Source organism: Dysidea avara, chromosome 3, assembly GCF_963678975.1.
Source record: "Dysidea avara chromosome 3, odDysAvar1.4, whole genome shotgun sequence".
In the NCBI taxonomy this organism is placed as follows: domain Eukaryota; kingdom Metazoa; phylum Porifera; class Demospongiae; order Dictyoceratida; family Dysideidae; genus Dysidea; species Dysidea avara.
The window spans coordinates 15404892-15426632 of record NC_089274.1 but is presented as its reverse complement, the minus strand read 5'-3'; the positions used below and the strand labels follow the sequence as shown (position 1 = coordinate 15426632).

At 37.1% G+C, this 21741-nt stretch overlaps 3 protein-coding genes across 6 annotated transcripts in view; 1 reads left to right on the top strand and 2 right to left on the bottom strand.

The window, feature by feature from the left end:
* LOC136249564 (uncharacterized) overlaps positions 1–1228 on the bottom strand; it is a 6810-nt gene extending 5582 nt beyond the window's left edge. The window contains exons 1-2 of the mRNA XM_066041613.1: positions 623–1228; positions 1–206 (exon numbers count right to left, since the gene is read on the bottom strand). The exon at positions 1–206 is cut by the window's left edge and continues 568 nt beyond it. Coding sequence (XP_065897685.1) covers positions 1–206; positions 623–1116 — 700 coding nt within the window. The 5' untranslated portion in view covers positions 1117–1228. The remainder of the gene's footprint in view (positions 207–622) is intronic.
* Positions 1229–1324: 96 nt separating this feature from the next.
* Positions 1325–10267, bottom strand: LOC136249565 (uncharacterized). Of its 2 annotated transcripts, XM_066041614.1 has the most exons (21): positions 9533–10267; positions 5926–6672; positions 5758–5866; positions 5558–5706; positions 5390–5513; positions 5177–5343; positions 5027–5126; positions 4541–4705; positions 4163–4309; positions 3958–4113; positions 3725–3890; positions 3568–3672; positions 3285–3373; positions 3172–3228; positions 2976–3121; positions 2748–2916; positions 2550–2690; positions 2363–2500; positions 1878–2015; positions 1611–1813; positions 1325–1550 (listed from the first exon to the last, which is right to left on the bottom strand). In XM_066041614.1, the coding sequence occupies exons 1-21, from the start codon at positions 10024–10026 to the stop codon at positions 1373–1375; spliced, it is 3888 nt and encodes a 1295-aa protein (XP_065897686.1). In that variant the 5' UTR covers positions 10027–10267; the 3' UTR covers positions 1325–1372. The 2 variants fall into 2 exon arrangements, with proteins under 2 accessions (XP_065897686.1, XP_065897687.1); XM_066041615.1 differs by lacking the exon at positions 4163–4309.
* Positions 10247–21115, top strand: LOC136249569 (uncharacterized). 3 transcript variants are annotated; one of them, XM_066041620.1, is made up of 23 exons: positions 10247–10341; positions 12996–13090; positions 13384–13855; positions 13977–14738; positions 14787–14895; positions 14946–15097; positions 15211–15328; positions 15376–15509; positions 15554–15653; positions 15715–15882; positions 15937–16101; positions 16150–16317; positions 17667–17826; positions 17875–17982; positions 18046–18134; positions 18183–18239; positions 18290–18435; positions 18488–18635; positions 18687–18821; positions 18880–19014; positions 19859–19996; positions 20593–20771; positions 20828–21115. In XM_066041620.1, exons 3-23 carry the CDS (start codon positions 13398–13400, stop codon positions 20967–20969), a joined length of 3771 nt encoding a protein of 1256 aa, XP_065897692.1. In that variant the 5' UTR covers positions 10247–10341; positions 12996–13090; positions 13384–13397; the 3' UTR covers positions 20970–21115. The 3 variants fall into 3 exon arrangements, with proteins under 3 accessions (XP_065897692.1, XP_065897691.1, XP_065897693.1); XM_066041619.1 differs by having other exon boundaries at positions 10260–10341; positions 12536–13090; XM_066041621.1 differs by lacking the exon at positions 12996–13090 and having other exon boundaries at positions 10262–10341.
* Positions 21116–21741: the final 626 nt, after the last annotated feature.

Here is a 21741-nt window from a genome sequence, read left to right as displayed (position 1 = left end):
TATTAATAAACTGGGTGTTTGTAATGGATGCCATGGATGTGTTGAGTAATGAGTCACGATATGCTAGTGATATTGCAGAGTTTTCTGGAAAGACATTGTCATTAACTCGGACTCGTTGTTGAGTGGAGGTACAGTCGGTAACAGTGAGATTTTGTAGGGTTACATTGAAACAGTTGAATATATGAAGACCTGAATCACTAAACCCTCTAACAAAGAAAAACACATATATGGCTACTGTTTATAAACTACAAAGACAAGAAACCACTAGCTAGTACAGCTATGCTATTGTAGGGTTAGTTACCGCTATAACATGAAACTGAAAGGAAGTATAATTTTGGGTTAACCTTTATCATGTGTTTATATGAACTAATAACCATTACAATATTATGTGGCAGCTGATCACACTGTACAGTTTCTTCCTATCAAAGGTTCTGGTAGCAATTAAACCACCCAGATCTGGTGGTAACAATAATAGCTACTACTAGTAGTGGTAGTAAAGCAGCAGGGCATCTGCATGAAGTTGAGTGCCAATGAGCGAGCAATTAAAGCATGACTTGCAGATTCAATAAAGTGGACTAGATGCAAGTGAATAACTACAAGACATACAGAAGTATCACCTCACCTGATTGTGACGTCCTGGAAATACACCTGAGGAACATTTTCTATTGCCAATCTCCTCTTACAGTTTGAAAATGTCAGTGACTTGAAAATTGCTACTTCAGCATTTTGCATGGACCAACTGGTGGTTGCATTCTCACTATCTACATTGTTGGCACACGTGATCTGTGCTCTGCCTCCCTCACTAGCCATATACAAACTAACCCCAGTTAAAGGAGGAGATTCACTTGGAAGAAAATAAATCACATCTGTTTGTTTCATTACAATTTGGAGGCAGGTAATATCAAGAGAATGGATATTGTCAAACACATAAGCAAGAGTTCTGCAGTCGACGTTATTGTCAGATAAACACATCCGGCTGTCAGTCCCATTATTAGCGTTGACGCTAACAAACGCGGTAGCTGTAGTATCGTTCAAACAAATGTTTATCCAATGCGTTTCTGTAGCAGATACAAATGAAATTCTTAGCAGAAAACAACACAAAACCAAATTCTTCATGGTAACCGGTACACAAACTCGCGATCGCTTGAAAGTGTTAGAATGTGCAGCTAGCCAGCCACACCTACATCAGTAGTCACGCGGTAGACCACGAGATGTTTTCCAGCTATTTTTGTTGGTATGGCTTCAAATTGATGTAATATTATTGTTTCACATTAATTTCAACCATAAACCCCTCCCCTTTGCATACCTGCAAAGCATACGCGGATGACGAAACCTGAAATTCATTCAAACCGCATATAATACAACAAAGATCTTAAAATTCAGCATAAGTGACTTGTACTCTGTTGACCCGCCCACTGTCCCTTTTCACTACAGTGACTCCACTGTCAGTGTGTATGTGCTCTTGTGTCATTCTCCTTTCTTGATCACTAATCTCTTCATCTGTCACAAAGTATGACTTCTTTAAAGCTTGGAATACTGAACGTAAATTCCTATAAGTCAATGGACATATGCAATGAAAAATGTGACACCAGCATATGTATAGCACTTACTTAACAATATTCTTTACATACTTGACCAGCAAATAGCTTACTAGTACTAGACCAATCAGCAGTGGAAGATACAGTAATGGTACAAAGAAGTATGTGAGAGCATTGTTCGGTGGAAGAGAACTGGTTGCATCGTTAATATTTGTAATATTATTTGGTAACATAACCCCAGTATATTTGTTGGGTAGAAGTGAATCAACAACAAACTTTAAAAAAAAAAGACATAACACACACAGATGATTTAATACTGGCCATAGAAATCAAACTTACCGTTGTTGATCTCATTGATAAAAGAATGATGCTGTATGCAAGTAGAAAAGATTCCACCCAGTTATGCCACGACTTTTCGTATGGTTGGAAGTATATGTAGAGTGCAAATGTAGCAAAGTAAAGGAAAATCTGCAACGTCTACATGTGTATAATGAATATGATAAGAAAGCCATCTCAAGTGTTTACAACAAGGTTGACACCGGGGCAACATCACAGACCTGATGACCCACTGACCCAGACAGTAACCCTAAATGTTATCTGGATATATAAAAACAAAGGCATGCATCAAGAGATATGTTATGGGCTAGTCTAGCTGCACTAGTGTAAAGATTGTCTGAAAGAACAAAATTCCTGTATGTGGGTGTGGCTTCACATATGAATTCTATAAAATGAATGGAACTAAACTAAATGTGACCCAGGTGACTTGGATAATCTAAATGACCCAACCTAGTTTCAACCTTGTTTACAAAAGCTATGCTACTCACTGATTTGGCAGAATGGCTTGCATACCAGAAAAATGCCAGGTAAAATCTTCTTCCCAACTCTACCGATCCCCACCATTTGAACTTCATTTTGTACCCATAGCTTGCTGATGTAGTTAGGTATCTTAGAGTAGCATATCGCTGAAAAACACAATGCTAATGATGATGAACTACTACTATCATTTCTCACTTCTGTTAGTCCACTGAATGGTAACAGTCCAATAAACAACATAGGAAGTGTCATCAAAAATGACACAACAATCCCAACAATGAAAAGTAGTATATGTCCATGGTCACTGAAACACTTTACATTGCCATCAATGTACCAACTCTGCATGTGTGAAAACAATACAGTTTGTGGCTGATAACAGAACAGTAATATGCTTACCAGCCCATTTACAGGTAGATCAACACAGTCAAATGCTGCAAACGAAATGTACAATACTCTTAGATACATTAGAAGAATCAATGTCCATATGCCGTGAGAGCATCTAGTCCGAAATTGAGTATATGTTCTCTGGAATTTTATCCCTCTTGCTGAAGTATATCCACGTGGTCTAACATGACATTACATACATACATACAACTAGTAGTCTAGGATAAAATAGAGACTCACCTGTATAAGAGTACCAAGACAATAATAATCACTGCAATACTACATGGAATGTAACTGAAGAAACTGGAAGCAATGGCAGACATTCCCTTATACAGGCAAAAGTCCCATGGAAAGTACAAGCTTAAGGCACTGCTGATATACAGCATCTAAATATTAGAGAATTTTCATTGAAAAGCACATATATTAGCTGACGCACAATTTGATTTCCTCTCCATGTTGACAATGGAAATGCACTGACAGCATATGGCATAGTCTATAGTAAGTGCATTCAATACAAGTGTATCAATCATACTGTGGTACAGTTCTCACTTGAATGTAAAATAAAATTCCTTTGAGTTCAGGTGGAAATGGAGTAGCTGATAACAAGATCAGCACAACCAGTACAATATCAACTAACACTGGAAAAGAAGGTTTAAGGATACACACGCACGCACACATGTACACGCACGCATGCACATGCACACGCACTCACACACACATACGCGTGAATGCACACACACACACACACACACACACACACACACACACACACACACACACACACACACACACACACACACACACACACACACACAAACTTTAGTATGCATACCTAAAAGAATTAATAAAAACACATTAAGATCTTCGCATTCTTGACATAGCATTGACAAAACACCCACTCCATCGTTATCATGTTTACAAGCTCCACACAAATTACCTAAAGGAGAAATAATGTGCTCAATGAGTGTTTACTTAATGTAGGTACGTACCTGTGCGATGGGGATGACATTGCAACTGTCTTCTACCATAATAATACCTAGCAATACACATTGTAGAGTTTAGTACTGCTTCACACTGGCAGTATGTAGGAGGGCATGGAAGAATCTTTAGATCAGAGAAGTCCTTTCCACTGTGATTAAATGCCATCAAACCATCCTACACATAAGGAAATTATATTATAATAATTTGGGATGGGAAGGGGGGGGGGGGACAAACTACATACCTTTATATCTATTGACCCTCTACTGGCATCACAAGATATGATGTCTCCATTGAGCTCACACGCACAGGTTAAGCCCAAGTTAGCATCATTACTGTGTCTGAGTACATAACCTGGTAGGCACTTCTCCACAGTAATATCTAAGAAAATGGCTGAGACCTAGGTAACAATATGTATGTTTACAACATGAAAAACTAGTACAACATACATCAGAAGCATCCAATCTAACTGGTGTATATACTGCGACAGTAAAGTTTTCCAATTGTGTATTTTCCTTAATTCCAAATTGCAGTGGTAAATTGTAATTGGGAAAATATTCTACGATAGTAGACTCCAGCAAGACACGTTTGAATTCCTATCAACACAGTACTTTTGTTATAGTTATAAATACAGGCACTTTCAATAAAATTAAATGCACATCACATACAATGTATACTAAACTCACACACTGAAACATGCTTCCGATAGCATACAGACACACAATACACACAGATAAATGTATTATACTACACACCTAGTGTACATGTACAACATGAACACACTCTACACACATTTGAACACTAAAAAATTGTACACATGTACGTACTGGTATTTCCTGCTCTAATGAAAGATACCGAGCAATTTGTCCAGTAAGAAACACACTTGGATCGGTGACTTGACTTATCCCAAACACAAATGCAGTTGGTTTTCCGAAAGAATCATATGGGGTGAGATTAAGGTTGTGTTGCTCTCCAGGGCGAATTTTATATTCCTACAAATAGCAACAGTATAAAACCTTCATAGCAATTTTGATAGCTTCCACAGTTTATTTTGTGTATACTACTGCTATATACAAAACATACGAACATCAAGGCTCTGGGTGATCAACAATAATACACAATATAAATTATCACTATGAATCTTAGATTGGCAGATTTTGAAAAAAAAGAATAGGGTGTGTACACATACACATAAAAATGTGATTCAAAAATTGAGAACAGTTTGTGTGCTAATAGGAGCCAGTTGACATAGCGTAGCAACTGGGGAGACCATACCATAAACGTCATGTTACTTGTTACACACATATATGTACCATGGTCCCATTTATAGAGACTGCTGCAGTTCGTATTCCATTGTCTTCAGTAGAAAACATTACTGGGTTTGATTTGTTCACGTTACCAACCGTATCATAGCTAGAGAATTTTACAATTATATATGTATGTGTAATCAATATGTTACCTACTTTATTTTATTGACGCTGACAAAATTGAATACTGTCCAATTTAGGACTGCTTCTTCACTAAATGTAGTTTGATTATCAATAATGTTCTGCCAGGAGCACAACTGGAAACCACTGGCATATATATTAGGAGCTAAAAAAGCATTGTTAGTTTCAAATGAAATGCGAACCTATTGATGTATGATAAAATATCAACAAGTTGACACTAGGACTCACATTTTCCCATTCGGATGGAGAAGCTGTCAAATTTTCATATGCCAGAAAACACCATGGGTTGTATAAGGATTGAGCGAACACTCGTGGGTATTCTTGAACAAACACTGAAAATGCTGCAGATAGACTACACAAAACTATTTTGTGCAATGTAATTCACAATGTACTTACACCCCCGTGTTATTTGTAAAGTTAATGTTTGATCCTTGAAATAACTGCAATTGTACAAAGTCCTGCATAAAAATGGTGCCATCGAAAATTTCCACTGTGTTATTTATAAAAAGCAGATCACCGTGAACACTGATTAATGAATCTGCCGCCTACACAGTACTGAATAATACGTGTACAACAATAAGGACATGATCTCTTACTCTTATTGCAGGTCCATGGTTATTCATAAAAAGAATAGTGCCACGAAAGTCTATGTCTTTGGAGTTAAATCCAACCATACCACCTGGACTAATGTTGTTGATAAAAGTGCTATATATGTCAAAATAATATACAAATAAAATTGATTAGTTTGCCACAATATTGTGTACCAGTTGGAAATGTTGTAAGGAGTATCTAGGGATGGTAATTGTAGGTAAGTTAGTGAAGATATTTGAATAGCTGATCCTACTGTTGTGGCACTGTTACCATCAAATATACAGTCACTAATAGAAACTCTATCAGGAGTCCGTTTTCTTGAAAGTGAAATAACAAAAATGTAACTGGAGCCAAAGTCACCCACGTTTCTACTGAAGTTACAATGAGACAGAGAAAAATAACTTCTATTAAACTGATCAATACCAGAAAAGTTTCCTGTTTTACTGGATGCTTCAAAAATTCCAGCTCCAGTAAACACAGCCTTGTTGTTATTAAATACACTGTTAGTAATTGTCACTCTGTGTCCGCCACTCAAACCATTGGCAGATATATACACTCCACCACCATCCACTGCTGAGTTATTGTTAAACATACAGTTATCAATGGTGAGATTGATTTGATTCAATAATTCATTGATGTATAGCCCCAGGCCTCCACCACGACCGGGATAATTGTCACCAAATGCTCCCTCGCCCCTAACACTAGGTGCATTAATGCTTATACTGTTGTGATTAAATTGACTGTTTAACACATGTATGCTTGATTTGTGCAGTGATGAGTTGCGGTATGTTAGTGAGACAGCACCATTTTCAGGGAAATTTATATCTTCAGATTGTACAGATGAACAGTTCTCAACAACAATATTTTGTAGTATAACTCTGAAACAGTTGGACAACCGAAGACCTGAATCACTGAATCCACTACAAAGCAATGATTACACACACAACTAACCCATGAATAGACATACACATGTACACTATGTGATGTACATACTGATCTAGATCCAAAACAGCCAAGCTGTGAAAAAGGGTGTGGCCTTTCAAAAATAGGCTAGCATTAGAAAGATGTGATATCAGAGGTGGTGGCCAAGAATTGGCTGCAATGATATTATTTTGAAAGGCCACACCCTTTTTCACAACTTGGATTAGATATCATTTCTTTTCGTAGTTGTATAGCTATGCTAGTTTTTGTCTACCTTGTTTTCCTACAGAAGAACTATACATTTGTACTCTTTTGAAATTACTTTTTGGTCTATTTTACTTGCTGAAAGCCACATGTATAAGACTGCTCTAATCTCAAAAGGAGCTTGGTACATGCACGCATGGTTGGTTCATTACATTACTAAAAGTTTGTACCTCGATAGTTACCTGGCACATGTAAGAACTAGTATGTATAAGGGGTTTAGCCAGTAGGAGTGACAACAAATTGCAGTAGCCACCGACTGCTCTATTAGAGTATCTTGATCACGTGACTTTTATGTATGCTAGGTAGCCTGTCTATTTAAATTTTTTTATAGTACTCTATATAGAAGGCACAATTTTTCTGAGCACTTTTAATACAACACACAGAATGTTCTAGAATTTCCATGGGCAATTATATTCTAGTGCAGTAAACTAGAAGTTTCATTTATAAGGTAGTGACCATGTTTTTCACTTATCAGTGACTGTTCTATTAGAGTATCTTGATCGTGCTTGTTTTACAAGTTTGATTTTTGCTTCATATTTCCTTAGCTGATACTCTCAGTACTTTCTAACCAAAAAAGGTAAAAAATTTCCACAACAATAGTACATACAGATTTTCAAGCTATTCCATCGAGTGAATTACCCTGTAGACATGTCAAACAAATCACTTTAGCATTTTTCAAAAAAAATTATGCATAGCTCTTGTGTTCTTAATCTGATTTGTATGAAAATAGGACTGTAATCGTGATGCATTATGCTTGTACTGTCATCTAAATTTGAAGTAATCAACTAAAGCACACGTGAGTTATTGCGATTTTTATAAAGTGTACAAAAAGAAGAAGAAGAATACATACGTAAGAAGGTTAAGAAGAAAAATACAAAGAAAATAAGATGAACTTTGAAGGTGCATATCTCAGTGATGGCCAAGCGGATTCAACTTAACAGGAGGTACCCTACCAAGAGGGAGTTTCCACAGCAAAAATGGCTAATTTCCATTCAGGAAAGCTATGGATGCATGAAAACAGCATTTCCTTGGTACCTTGTCTGTCGCACGCCATCACTGGCTGTACTTGGCCACATGATGTGTGTCCTAATTAAATCAAATTATACCAATTGACACACTGAACTATACAAATCCACGCAAATCTGATTGCTTTAGTTCAACTACTTAATCCAGGTCAGAGAAAATCATGCACAGCCAGAATTATATAAAACTTTGGTTGGGCAAGATTAAATGAAAGGAGTGAAGAGTATTTTACAAATTAGCCGGCTGTACTTTATGACACTTCAAAGTGCCTCCTCGGGGCAGGACTAGTAACCCACAGGAGGTTGTACCATGTCCCACAGGTAAAGGTGTGGGCACCTGAAGCCCTACTTGGACCTTCATCCGCTGTGTGAGACATGGATGGTTGGCATTTGCTTCCCCAGTTAATGCCAGGTACCCATTCACTAGGTCCCCATTTAAACAGCTGGGTAGACTGGAACAATGTAAGTAAAGAGGAAACAACAACACCTATTTGGTGTAACCAAGTATGAGTGATATCCGCAATTATGTTTCTTGACGTAGCGTACATTATCTGTGATGTCACAAAACAAAATGGCCGCCGTAGTGTGGGGACTTTGTACATGGAGGTATTGGGCGAGATGGTGTTTCCCTATGATAGCGTTTATAAATTCGAATAAGGGCGAAGGTGAGGCTTATAGTATATAAGGAAATTCAAATAAGCCTATTTGTGTGCGATTTTAAAATTTTCGGTCTGCTTTCCTTGTTGGAGCCCGTTTTGCACTGTCACGGTACGTGTACTACTTCTTACCTTTATTATCTCGTGGTTCCATGTGTAAAAATATACAGACAACATTCATTTCAAATACTGTGCGCCAAAGTCTCTAAAGCCCCCACACTAATACGGCCATTTTGTCAATTATGACATCAAATTTTGCAATCGCAATGTCAAAAAATGTCATTGTGGATATCACTCATTGAACTGGGAACATTTCAATTACCAGGCCAATGTTCTATACATGCTGCCTAACACACATACACATTAGAAAAAAAACTTTCAGAAAATCAGGCACGTGCCTATAGCCGGAGGGCACGCACCTGATTTAAAAAGCAACTATGAACATAAGGACAGGTGGATTATACATCTAATTTATTAAAATGCTAAAGCTTAAGGTAATATTTTAACAGTGATATTTCTACTAGCTGCCCAACCGAGTATTGATTGTTTAAGTTAGGTAAAGTTGCTTACCTCCAACAACATTAAGTGCATGCGTGCATTAGAGCTGCAATGAATGTACAAATACACCTTCCAAAGCTTCTTTTGGAAATGCTACTGAAGCTATTGTGTCAATGTAGCACAGGCCCCTACAAGTTGGTATAGCTCCAGGTTTAAACTACCACTACACCAAAAACACATAAATGGCGGAGTAATGATACTTATGCAGCTGATTTTTCATGTCAATATCCATGGTAACAAAGCTTTGGAGGGGTAAAGCAACATCCAAATCTAGTGAAACTGAATGAAGCTTCCAACTAATTGTCTCGGCCCAAGCGTGTATGCGTGTGTGTATGTTAACATTGTGTATATCAGCTCACCTGAAGGTAACGTCTTGGAAGTACACATTAGAAACATCTTTTATAGCTAATCTCTTCCTACAATTTGAAAACATCAGCAACTTAAAAATTGCAACTTCAGCATTTTGCATAGACCAACTAGTAATTGCACTGCTCTCTACACTGTTAGAACACGTGATCTGTGCTCTGCCTGTCTCACTGACCATATAAAAGTTGATCCCTGTCAAAGATGGTGCCTCACTTGGAAGATAGTGAACCATAGAAACATCTTTCAATCCAACTTTGAGACAGGGGACGTCATTTAAACTATTAGTATTATTGAGAACGTACGCAAGAGTTTTACACTCAGTCAGTTCGTTAGTTAAACAGCCTTGATTGTCAGTTCCACTAGCGCTGATCACGACAGACCGTGTGACATTTTCATTACAAATCATGTTCCAGGTCGATTCGAGGTCAGTAGCTGATACCAACCGAAGTGCAATCATCATACTACACACTGCTATCACAACGTTCATCTTCGTTACTGTGTGCCGAACTTCTTGATTTGTCTCGATTGTGCCAGGCGCCACCCACGCCACTTATTAAAAATCAAGCCTTAAAAGGTCACAATCGTGGAGCTAGTCAGTTGCATTAAAATTGTACTATTCAATATTCTCGTTATGATCAATGGACAAATGGTCCATGCTCCAACATGCCTGAGAGTTTTAACAAATTTCTGCTTTGAAATAAATAATAATTATATTGTAGTGGCGCTAAGAGTCTTGCCTGATGAAAACACAACAGCCACGCCTACCTACTACTGTTGTTGCAACTAAAATTTACTTTTGCAAGTGAGTTCAATGTGCTCATTTTGCTGTTGTAGCTTTGATTAGTTATCTTTACTTAAGCAAAAGTTTTGTGTGTTGTGCGCCTCGGTCTAATTAATGCACACTATATGATAATGTGTCCACGATGTGATCACTGGCTGCAGTAACACTTACATATATATCCCAGTATACCTTTTGTTATTGCTATCTATATCCCCTATATTTGGTCTAATTTTGCTATTACTGAGTATTTTTCACTGCATCCTATCATGCATGCGGCTCATGTAGTCTCGTGTAGACAGACCATGTGTGTGTGTGTGTGGGAGGGGTAGGGGGGGGGGGGGGGGGGGGACAGGCCCCACAGTGCGCTTTTGATTAGTGGGCATGCTGGCGGGCTTGATTGGTGAGAACACCATATACACATGCCGCACCACTGTTAAAAGCTATATATATATTGTGTTCGATTCTCACCAGTAAACCAGGCCTGTATGCTGTAACCTATAAACAATCAGAAGCAAGCCTCAAATCTGTTAATTGGCTCAGAAATTTGAACAACAGTGCCGGCTATGCTATGTTACTCACCCCACACAATGAGAAAGCTTCAGTAGTGACCAAATGCGCAAATAGACGTGTATAACAAGAAGGCGTGACAATGTATTGCATCATTTTTGCATAACATAATCCGGATTGTGTAGGGCAAAAAGATCGGGAAAGTCAATGTAGGGCAGAGTGTTTCTGAGCACTGCAATACTGCACCAAGTAATCACTACCCGAAATACAAACCTTGTAGTCATACTTTATCAATACTCGGGATTTGCTGATAAAGAACAATAAAGTGACTTTTCTGTACAGCTGGTTTATGAACGCGAAATTTAAATTACCTTAAAAACTTACTTAAAATTCTGACAGGTAACTTAGTTTATCATGCCTGAGTTTATTAATGGTTTTTAGTCCTCAAATTACTTGTTTTTATCATTGCTTGATTGATAAGTAAGTTCCAGTTGACATCGCATTTCTTTTGCCCTGCAAATATGGCTGGTAATTTGTACATGTAGCGCATTTTATGACCACACCTCCTCGTTAAACATGTCTACAGGCTAATGGCTAACTGTTTTCTGAATGCCACTGAGGAAGTAAATGCAGTTATTAAGCTGCTTTGTGCTGATACTTATATAGAAGAAGGAAGACTTATTGAAAAGGGCCAGATCAAAATATGACACAATGCCACATATTTTTGCAGTAGTTGATAGTACTTAGTAATAGTAAGGAAAGGCTAGGATTTCACAACTTTTTTTACCCAGGTTTTTGAAGGCCGCACTCTTTTTTTACAGCTTGGCTGTTTTTGGGTGGATAATCTATGACTAGTGAACCAATGCATACCGCTTCAAAAAATGGTGTCGGCCAGACATAACATACACTCCAACTATCAATTACTGGATAGTGTTGTTGCCATTTCATTTTGCTTTCAACTTTGTTCCACCCGATATACAACTTTGTTCCACCCAATATACAACTTTGTTCCACCCAATATACAACTTTGTTCCACCCAATACAAATGAAAAATAGTACACACCTCTGCAATCAATCTGCATGCCCCGACTATCAATTACTGAGAAGTGAACGACCATTCCATTTTGTTATCACAGCATTGCAAACAAAGAACAGCACAAGAAGTGCCTCTGCAATCAATCCAGAAATTGTGGATGATTCTCATGACATCAAGCTGCACTGAATCCACCATGAGTTACCACGAATCAACACCTACATGACAGTGGAGAAAGAAATGGGTCACAAAGGAGAACAAAGGTGTAATTCCATTATGCATGCATTGTAGCTGCTGCAGTTGTTGAACAGTGAAGAAATCAACCAGAGTTGAGCTATGCTTGACTGAAGGCATCAGTTAGTCAGCAGAATATGTAGAAACTTGTTGGACAGTTTTGGGGTTTGCTAATTGGTTGTGTCTAACCAATACTGCCAAGCTGTCATGGCAGAAAAGTGAGGCTGGTTTGTGGGTGATATTTTTGGGCAAGAAAGCCCAAACCTCATGATCCCTACTATACAATATACTACCGTATTGCTGAAAAGCTGTCCATCTATCTGTCTGCATTCTTTTGCTAACTTGGCTGCCAACGTGTGTATATATCAACATGACACTTCTGCGCACTTTGTCCAAGTTTGTTTTTACAAATCACTACATGCTTTATTTGTTCTCTTGAAGGTGTTGGTGTAGAGGAAAATTTGAACATTAACGCAAAGGTCCAGTTTTCGATTCCTGTCCATGACATCTTTTTATCTTCTCAGTACCACCTTTTGTGATAAACTTTTATTGTTAGTGAGATATTGAAGTTTGTTGACATACCGTATAACAGCAGATATTGATATTTGGTGATTTGCTATAAAATTACAGTTGGTGAAATGCTCTCACTGAAAAATTGGCAGTGCACCATTGCACACGGGGCTATACAGGGTGTAAGCTGACAGAAGGATGAAGCATGCATGCTGTACAATCTTTTTGTGCTGAAATGTTTATCTTATAGATTCAGTCACCGGGTTGCTTTTATGATTGAAACCAGGATGGGTCATCCTGACCTGCTTTATAGAATATCCGGGTCCAGCTGCAGCCCAATTTCTTTTGTGGGCCATGCCCACTCATCAGGATTATGTGTTTTTGTCTGTAGGAATATGTAGAGCCTCACCCATTTATCAATGAACGTGAGCGAATCCATGTCTGTTGCTGTCTGCAAGTTTAAGTGGAGCCACGCCCACTAATCAAGTATGAGTTCATATTTGTTTTTTGTTTGTGTGTTTCTCCTGTGTGTTTTATTAGAGTAAACCTTCTCTTTTGTAACTTCAGTTCTTTGTGATGTTAACTACTTGTCTAAATTACTAAAATAATTAAACTGGGTGCTAGGAAGTATGTACTTGTGTGTAAGGTTACCAATTTTGCTTATTGCAGTATATAGCTACTGCGAACAGTACTGCCAAAAAATTCTGGCTATGCTATATTCCTTGCTTGGTCTTGCATTTGTTGTACAATTACATACATATATCTGATATGTTTTGTAGGTGTTGTGTTTATTATGTCCTCAAGAATCGTGTGGTGCATTCTTCTTGTATGTTTGTGGTTAACAACTGTGAAGAGTTCATGCCTGAACAATTGTTCAGTGTTTGTTGATTCATCAGTTGAGTTCAGCAAAGCACATTGTACTAATAATGGCTGTAGTTTTGTCTGCAACAATCTTTCATTTGTGTTAGCAAGTGTAAACACATTATGTGGACAGTCTGTAAGAATTCATTTGGCTAGTGAGGAATTCTCCATGGAGCATTATGGACTTATCATTTCTAAGAATATTATCATTGAAGGACAAAATGCAACCATAAATTGTGGGGATATTAGTGATGATGATGAAACAGCTAGTGTGTGGTATTTCAATAATTTCACGAATGTTGAGCTACATGGTATATATTTTAACAACTGCAAACGTCCATTGCGGTTCCACAGTGGTAACAACTTGGTGATATCTGATTGCGTTTTCAGGTAACTACATGTGTGTGTATGCGTGTGCGTGTTTGCATGTGTGTGTGTGTGCGTGTGTGCATGCATGCACATATGTATGTACATATTCATGTATATAATTAGTGTCCTTTGTCTTATATAGCAACTTTTCACATGGCACTCTTGATGTGCTGGACTCACTGAAATTTAGCATGCAGAACAGTATTTTAACAAATGGTACTACTCCAGTAGGCAATGGAAGCATTCGAGCAGATTCTGGGGGTTTAGCCTTACGATACAACAGGATGGGCACTACATTTTATGCTAACATAGAGAACTGCTATTTCATCGGTGGTACTGCTGGAGATCGTAGAGATTTTAATGCTATTCGAGATGACTTTTTAGCTGCAGGCATAAACAGTGGCATCAATTTGAACCAGTTTACAGGTAGAGGTGGTGGAATGGGTGTATACATTACGAGCAATAATCACTCATTTGTTGCTGTCAAAGTGAAAAACTGCTCATTCATGCATAACTATGCTGAACTATTTGGAGGAGGCTTGTACCTATATGTTGGTGGAAGTGACAGTAATCATAGTGTAGTTGTGCATGACACATTGTTCCTCAATAATTCTTGTGCTGCCGCTGGTGGAGCCGTTCAAATGGCATTACTGATTCAAAATGTTGGCTACCCTGGATCACAGTTTAATTACACAAATTGTGTGTTCAGAAATAACAGTGCAGACTTTGGTGGTGCTCTCAGTGCTATACAGACATTCGTAAGAGGTAGAGGAAACACAGGTAATGTTGATGGATGTACTTTTGAAGAGAACACTGCTATTGAAAAAGGTTCAGCCATCACGTTTGCTTCTTTACTTTATCCTGAAAATCCTAAACCACCACGCAGTTACAGAATTAGTAATAGGTATGGAACCATTAGTGTATACGCTTGCTACAAAGTTCTATTTTGCAGTAATTTCACAAAAAATGTTGACCCTGGTGGAATTGTAAACTTAGGATTCAGCAATGCTGACTTCTATGGTGTAAACAGATTTGAAAGAAATGTTGGACCATCTCTAAGGGTAATGTTTGTATTGTCTGTTTCCTTTTGCTTACATATACATTTCTTTAGATTGTTGGTTCATTGATTCAAGTGATTGGAGACCTTGTGTTCAGAAATAATAGTGTTAGAACTACGACTGGTGCTGCAGTACACATCTCAGAGTTTGGACAATTGCAAGTTGCTGATAGTACCTCCATTGAGTTTACTGATAATGTTGGAGAGTAAGTGATTTTATTGTATTGTGTGTTATAATGTTCTTATGCAGAAAATGGTTCTTCATAAATTATTGTTTACTTATATGTGTTGTAAAATGTTTTATTTGTACTTAATGCAGAAGCAGCGCTTGTATTTTAGTGGAACTGGAGACATCGCCAGTACCACTTGCCACTAAACTAGAATGTTTTATAATCCCTACTGATGAGGATGCTGATCAAATTAATAATTGGAATAATGTAAGTTCTGATACATTGTTAATTGGTGGTTTTATATTTGAACACAGGTTAATATAAGCTTTTCTGGAAATACGGCAAGGCTTGGAGTAGCTGTGTTCTCTACAAGTTTAGAAATGTGCCCACAATTTGACTTTGACAGTCACACAGATTCAAAAGTAAATTCTGCACCGATATATTTTGGGTAGGGTGCTTGTCCTTAGTATGTAATTATGTTGTATAATGCAGTGTCAATAACAATACTAACCTTGCCACTGAAACTAAGTCAACTGACAGAAAATATTATGTGCAGACATTAGCAAATAAACTGCGTCTCTACAATAAAAGTGTAAGATCACCATTTAATTTATTGTGTTTGTGTCTTAATTATAATTATATTACCTAATTAGGTCAGTGCTAGACCTGGGGAGGTTGTTAAGCTAACAATTGAACCTATTGATGAATTTGGGCTTGTTACATTTGCCACTATGAGATTCACTGACATAAAGGACAATGCCAACCCTCAATCATTCAATCCGTCTGCAGTATCAGGATCTGATGTTGAACGAAGTCCAAATGTACCTTATGATAATATTGTATGTACAATTTGTTGAAGTTGTTCAACTTTACAGGCTATTGATCTGATCCAAACAAACCCGAGACTTGTGCCATATTTTCCATCACATGGTTATATCAACATCTCGTTTGGATTGCCAAACTTTCCTACCACTTTTGTGGATCCTTCTGTTATACGGGACACTAAAATATTAATTGAGATGCCATTTAATACTAAAAATGTGAGCATTAAAAATCAATAACATGTCACATTCTTTTGTACTGTGCAGGTTGTTATCCACCATTTTAATCTTACAATACTTCCTTGCCGAGCTGGTTTTGCATTGAGAAAACAGGGAAATGATCTTGTTGAATGTGATTGTGTATACAATGACATTTTCTTTTACGATGCCCAAGTAATTTCATGCAACAAAGAAAGGCAAGAGATAATATTAGCGGTAGGTGAATGTGCATAAGACTTCACATTCCATTAGTACTATCTCATCATCTGTATGTATGTATGTATGTATGTATGTATGTATGTATGTATGTATGTATGTATGTATGTATGTATGTATGTATGTATGTATGTATGTATGTATGTATGTATGTATGTATGTATGTATGTATGTATGTATGTATGTATGTATGTATGTATGTATGTATGTATGTACTTGATACAAATACATATGTAACTTAAATATGAATGGTAGAGTGTCTTGGATTGAAGTATGAAGAGTGTACAAAATATATCAAAGAATGAAATTGAGTTGATGCAATCACAGTTCATACCAATATCCAAGTGCCTTTGCATTTCTACATGATTGATATGATAATTATTCTATGTGAGACACAGGTGATTCTGAAATAATGCTAATTCTGAAATAATGCTAATTCTGAAATAATGCTACTTTTAAAAACCAAGCGCCTAGTTTATACTACCCCATGATAGCTAAATTGTAAATGTAGTTATTTATGTAATTAATTATTAGTTTACTACATGCAAATTATTTAGTTACTATAATTGAGCATATTCTGTAATTCATAAATATTTTGCAATTTCAGCAATTACATTATGTAACTCGCTTTAAATTACAGATTATGCACAGAAATGTCTTGTCAACTATTTTATTGTTTGTTTACTATGTCAAATTCTTTAGACAAAAACTCAACATTACTTCATTTGCATATGAAGGAAACATGCTCCTTTGGCTTGAAGGGATATGCTACTCCTGGTAGCCTACAGGGCCTGCTACATTGCTTTTCAATCATTAAATGCTTGTAAAATCCAATGAGAAGGTAGTTTACAGAGTCTATATAGAGTCACTACACCTGTACATACCAAAAAGAAACCACCTTTGAGTAAAGCTTACCTGTGCGGAAGTTTAATACCGACTTCATCTAGCCTTTAATTCTTACAGATGGCTACTTGTACCATTTAATGGTTTTGTTTACATAGGTACATACAGACAAACTAGGTACAAGGGTACACAAGCGTATTTTCATGAAAGCAATTTTAGGAAGCCAGCCGTGCACCCACAACTGACCAATTGTGGGCAGCCTGGTTTAATGTACCTAAAAACTTGTGGTACAATGGAGCCCTTCTATTTCTGAAGTGAGTGTTCTTCTTAGAGAGTAGTTCTGATTTTAGGAGTACAGCAATACAAATGGTATCATTGGAAAGTGTTGTGATTATGACAATAACAATATACACTTCAGGGTGTTGTCTTGTTTGATGAGTTTCACTGCATATCATTGTGTGCTGCTTGATACAGTATAAAATGTATTTTGATTATTTATAATTTAGGATGGCTATTGGAGTCTTTCAGTAAAGCGAGACAGATATCATCTTGTGAATCATCCTTGTCCAGTACCGTACTGTATGTGCCTGTACACCAATGAATCTGGTTGTCGCAATTATTATAACCATTCCAATCCTAATGCTCAGTGTCATCCCAGTAGAAAAGGTACAATGAAATTGTATTTTTTTACCATTCACTTATTTTATTTTACAGGAATATTGTGTGGATCATGTGTAAATAATACTGGAGTGGGTGTGATCTCTTTTACTTGTCTTGATAATTGTCATGTTCCTATCGGGATTATTGCTATTATATTACTAGGTATTATTAACACATATATCTGCATCCATCTTTATATACAAATGTTTTTTTTTTGTTCTATAGTTCTTTGGAATGGAATACTTGCAATATTGTTCTTGTGGTTATCACAAAAGTTTCCACCAAACCTTAAAGGAATTTTGTTTTACATACAGGTCTGGTGTATGGCTGTTAGTTGTATAGTATATTATATAAGTACACAGGTTGTACCATATGCTACCGGATATTTTCCAGTAACTGTTTTTAGGCACAAGCTGTTTGTAAGTAATTCTGTAGTATGTTAATAAATATTGCAAATTTATACTTGCAGATGTCATATATCAGCAACTTCCTTAGCTTTTATTTTCCTGTTGATTTTTGCCTCTTCCCTGGTGTGGATGCTTTAGCCGTATATGCCACTGGATACATACCACTGCTGGTAATTGTTGTAACACAAGCTATCACAGTTACAATAATGTGAGCATGTATATATGTATTGAATGGTTCTTCGAATCAGTATTTCTTGCAGAGGATCTTTCAATCGCACCCGGCGATTTCTAAGAAAGAGCGCTGTGTGGAATGGCATTTGGACGTGGATCTTGTTGGCATACAGTAGGTATGTCTACAACTCTATGAGTGTCTTGCACTGCCCCACTGTTGGGAATGAAGGAGTCAGGGTGAGCAGACAATTTCTATGGTACATGTAGTTCACCATTCTTTTTTTATAGTGGTTTGTGGATGGGACAGTGAAGTGTTACCAAACACCTGCTCACATTTCATTGTCTTTGCTTGCAATTTTTATTCTTGTATTCAGTTTGGGTTTGATCCCAGTTATACTGTTGATAGTTTTCAAAAAATTAAAGGTGATCTCTAATACTGTTATACATAATTTTTTTCATCAACGTTTTAAAATATTTTTAGACTCGACATGCTTTGCTGTACATGTACGACCCTCTTACACAGGGTTATAAGCCATCCACCAAATGGTGGACAGGTATAGACTTGTTCCGAAGATATCTATTCATCTTTAGTATTGTCATCCTACCAGGGAGAACGGTAAGTAAAACATTGTATATACATATACATCATGCCATATAAGTGCATGTTGGTGTTACTGTATTTTGTCATAATTATTGTATATTGTAATTGTGACCGGATTTCACATAACAAGGCTTCCACACACACAAAATCAAACTTACGTTTTTACCAGAAATGGATTGCTGGCCTAACACACTATCATATTTCACACTGTACTTCCTTCAGGACTGGCAAGTCTGGTTTCTGTGGCAGCTTTCTTCCGACCCTGTCAAAGCCATGAGTGGGAGATTGGTGCCATTGAATGGCCATGGCTTTGTGATAATGGTGTGTAGTGAGCTGGGACTTCACAGAGAGCTCGCCAATAGTGTTCTCAGTCAATTGGGAGTGATTTGAGGGCCATGGAGAGCCCAAACTTGGCCTCTGGATTCCAATCATCTTCTTGCTTCATTTTATACCCCTATATTAAGCCCACCCACCCCCCACCCTCCCACCCTATTACTACCGCCCCCCACCCTCCCACCCTATTACTACCACCTGTGATATTATTGCCCGCTCAAGAAAAGCTGCCCAAAACAGGGCTAATTTTGGGTATCAGAAATGTATACACCCACTCAGTGATAGCTAGTAAATAGATGCACACTTGGTGCAAATTTTGTTTGCACAGCTGTAGGCACTGGGAAATTATTACACAATGATTGCTTAAAATCGCCATATCTCCTAACGAAGCTTTGTGCGTCGAAGCCGGGTTTTGTCAAATTCAGTCACAATTGTTTACTAAATACATACATACTACAGGATTTAGTTGTGTGTATTTGTATCATATGCAATTGTATATTCATCTGTTTGTTTTATATATTTTCAGTTGGTACCAACTGGAGTCCTATTCATTGCTTTTCTTATGCATGTTTACTATCAACCATATGAGAACAAGTGGAACAACTGGCTGGAGACTTATGTGTTGTTGCACTTTATTGTAATGATGCTTCTTCGATCAACAACAGTAAGTAATTAAATGAATGTTCTCTTTTGTGAAATAGTATTATCCTGTAGCTGTATTATACGCTTAAGTTACACACTTAAAATTGAAGATTTAAACAGTGTCATCTCTGATTAGTATTCCCTATAAAATATAGGCTATGGCAGATACAAACTACAATAATTATTTGTAGCCAAACAATAAAGTCATCAAAGTGCATATGTAAGCTAAGTAAGTATAAAACAGTGGGAGATTGCTCATTTCGTAGCTACAGATCATCACTTTTGGGTTCAGTGTTTCATTCAGAGGATTTACAGTACTGTTAGCAATACCATGACAGCAGCTTTCCCAGTAATTATATACAAAGTGGCACTATTCATGTACCACAAAATTTAAGACACACATATATATATAATTATTGCAAATTCAGTCTGTATTCAGTTCATATGATCACGAGTGTCCTATTATATACTATCAGCCTCACTGTATGACACTATATACAAATGTAGTCCATCATAATATATAGAGGTTATATATATTAATGCCAGTTAGTCTTGTTGTATATTATACTACACAGTGCTAGCTTAAAGCTATACAATAGGAATTTCTTGCATATGTAGGCACTATTGGAAGGCCTTACTAGCTATGATGTTACCATGGTGCCCATTACTAACCAACAACTCAACAATACAAAGGCGTGGCCACAGAGTGATAAAGCCTCAACCTTTTTTCTGGTGTGGATTTATTTTCCAGTTCTGCTGGCAGTTACTTACTGCATGACTACATACCTAATAGCAATGTGAGTTAACTGCTTAATACTTACACTATGACTTTTATCAAGTGAACCATATGTAGATTTAAAAAAATTAAAGACGCAGCAGTCAAGAAATGGAAATCACTTCATGATCATTCTTCAGATAACAATGATGATGATCTATTCAGATATCATGAAATGGAAAAATCAACTGAGAGTATAGTAACAGTAACGTATGCATAACTTCTGAGTAGTCATATAAGCATACATGCAATATGTTTTATATTAATCTGATACATTTAGCATTGTATTTTGCAGCTATGCTTGCACAAATAAATAAAAACAAATACTAGCTTTTAACGGTCAATTGTTACGTAATCTTCCAATTCATCTCGATACATTTCATAGTTTTTTGAGCTATCCTCAAATGTTGATAATTGCATATTTCTAGGAGTCTCTCGCCGACTGTTGGATGAGAGATAATTACTCCACCGTCTCAGTGTCCCAGATATTAGACTAATACTATTAGTTTCAATCAGTTCATTGGTGCTAGTAGAGACAAATCTTTTCCTGCAATAGTACAATAATAACAGGCATATATAGAATAGTATCACTGTTTCAAACTTACCGACACATATCAAATATTTTAAACAGTATGTATAACCCGAAGTATATAAATGGAAGGATGAGTAGAACTATAGCAAAATCATTGTTGGCAGTATCCAAGAGCTGCTCATTGTCCAAAAAGTATGCAGAGAGAAGTACAAGGTCCAACAATATCAGTACTTCTACCAGATTCACCCAATGGTAACTGTAAGCATATGGACGAACTCTTGCAGTTATTACTAGTATCAGTAGTGCAGTGAACATAAGAGCAAGCTGTAATCAACAGTTACGACATGTCATCGTAGTACAATAAACAGTTACTGTGTATTGTAACAAATAAATAGAGCAGCTGCCTTGCATATAATTATATAATACACAACACTTATGGAAAAAACAATGCCTTAATGAG

Coding starts and splice junctions, on each gene's coding strand:
- LOC136249565 (XM_066041614.1), bottom strand. CDS start 10,026: ATGAACGTTGTGATAGCAGTGTGTAGTATGATGATTGCACTTCGGTTG. Junction 4,114..4,162: donor TTAGATTGGATGCTTCTGAT/GTATGTTGTACT, acceptor ATTGTTACCTAG/GTCTCAGCCATTTTCTTAGA. Junction 3,122..3,171: donor CATGGAGAGGAAATCAAATT/GTGCGTCAGCTA, acceptor TCTAATATTTAG/ATGCTGTATATCAGCAGTGC.
- LOC136249569 (XM_066041620.1), top strand. CDS start 13,398: ATGTCCTCAAGAATCGTGTGGTGCATTCTTCTTGTATGTTTGTGGTTA. Junction 16,318..17,666: donor GGCAAGAGATAATATTAGCG/GTAGGTGAATGT, acceptor TTTATAATTTAG/GATGGCTATTGGAGTCTTTC. Junction 17,983..18,045: donor TATTGCTATTATATTACTAG/GTATTATTAACA, acceptor TTTGTTCTATAG/TTCTTTGGAATGGAATACTT.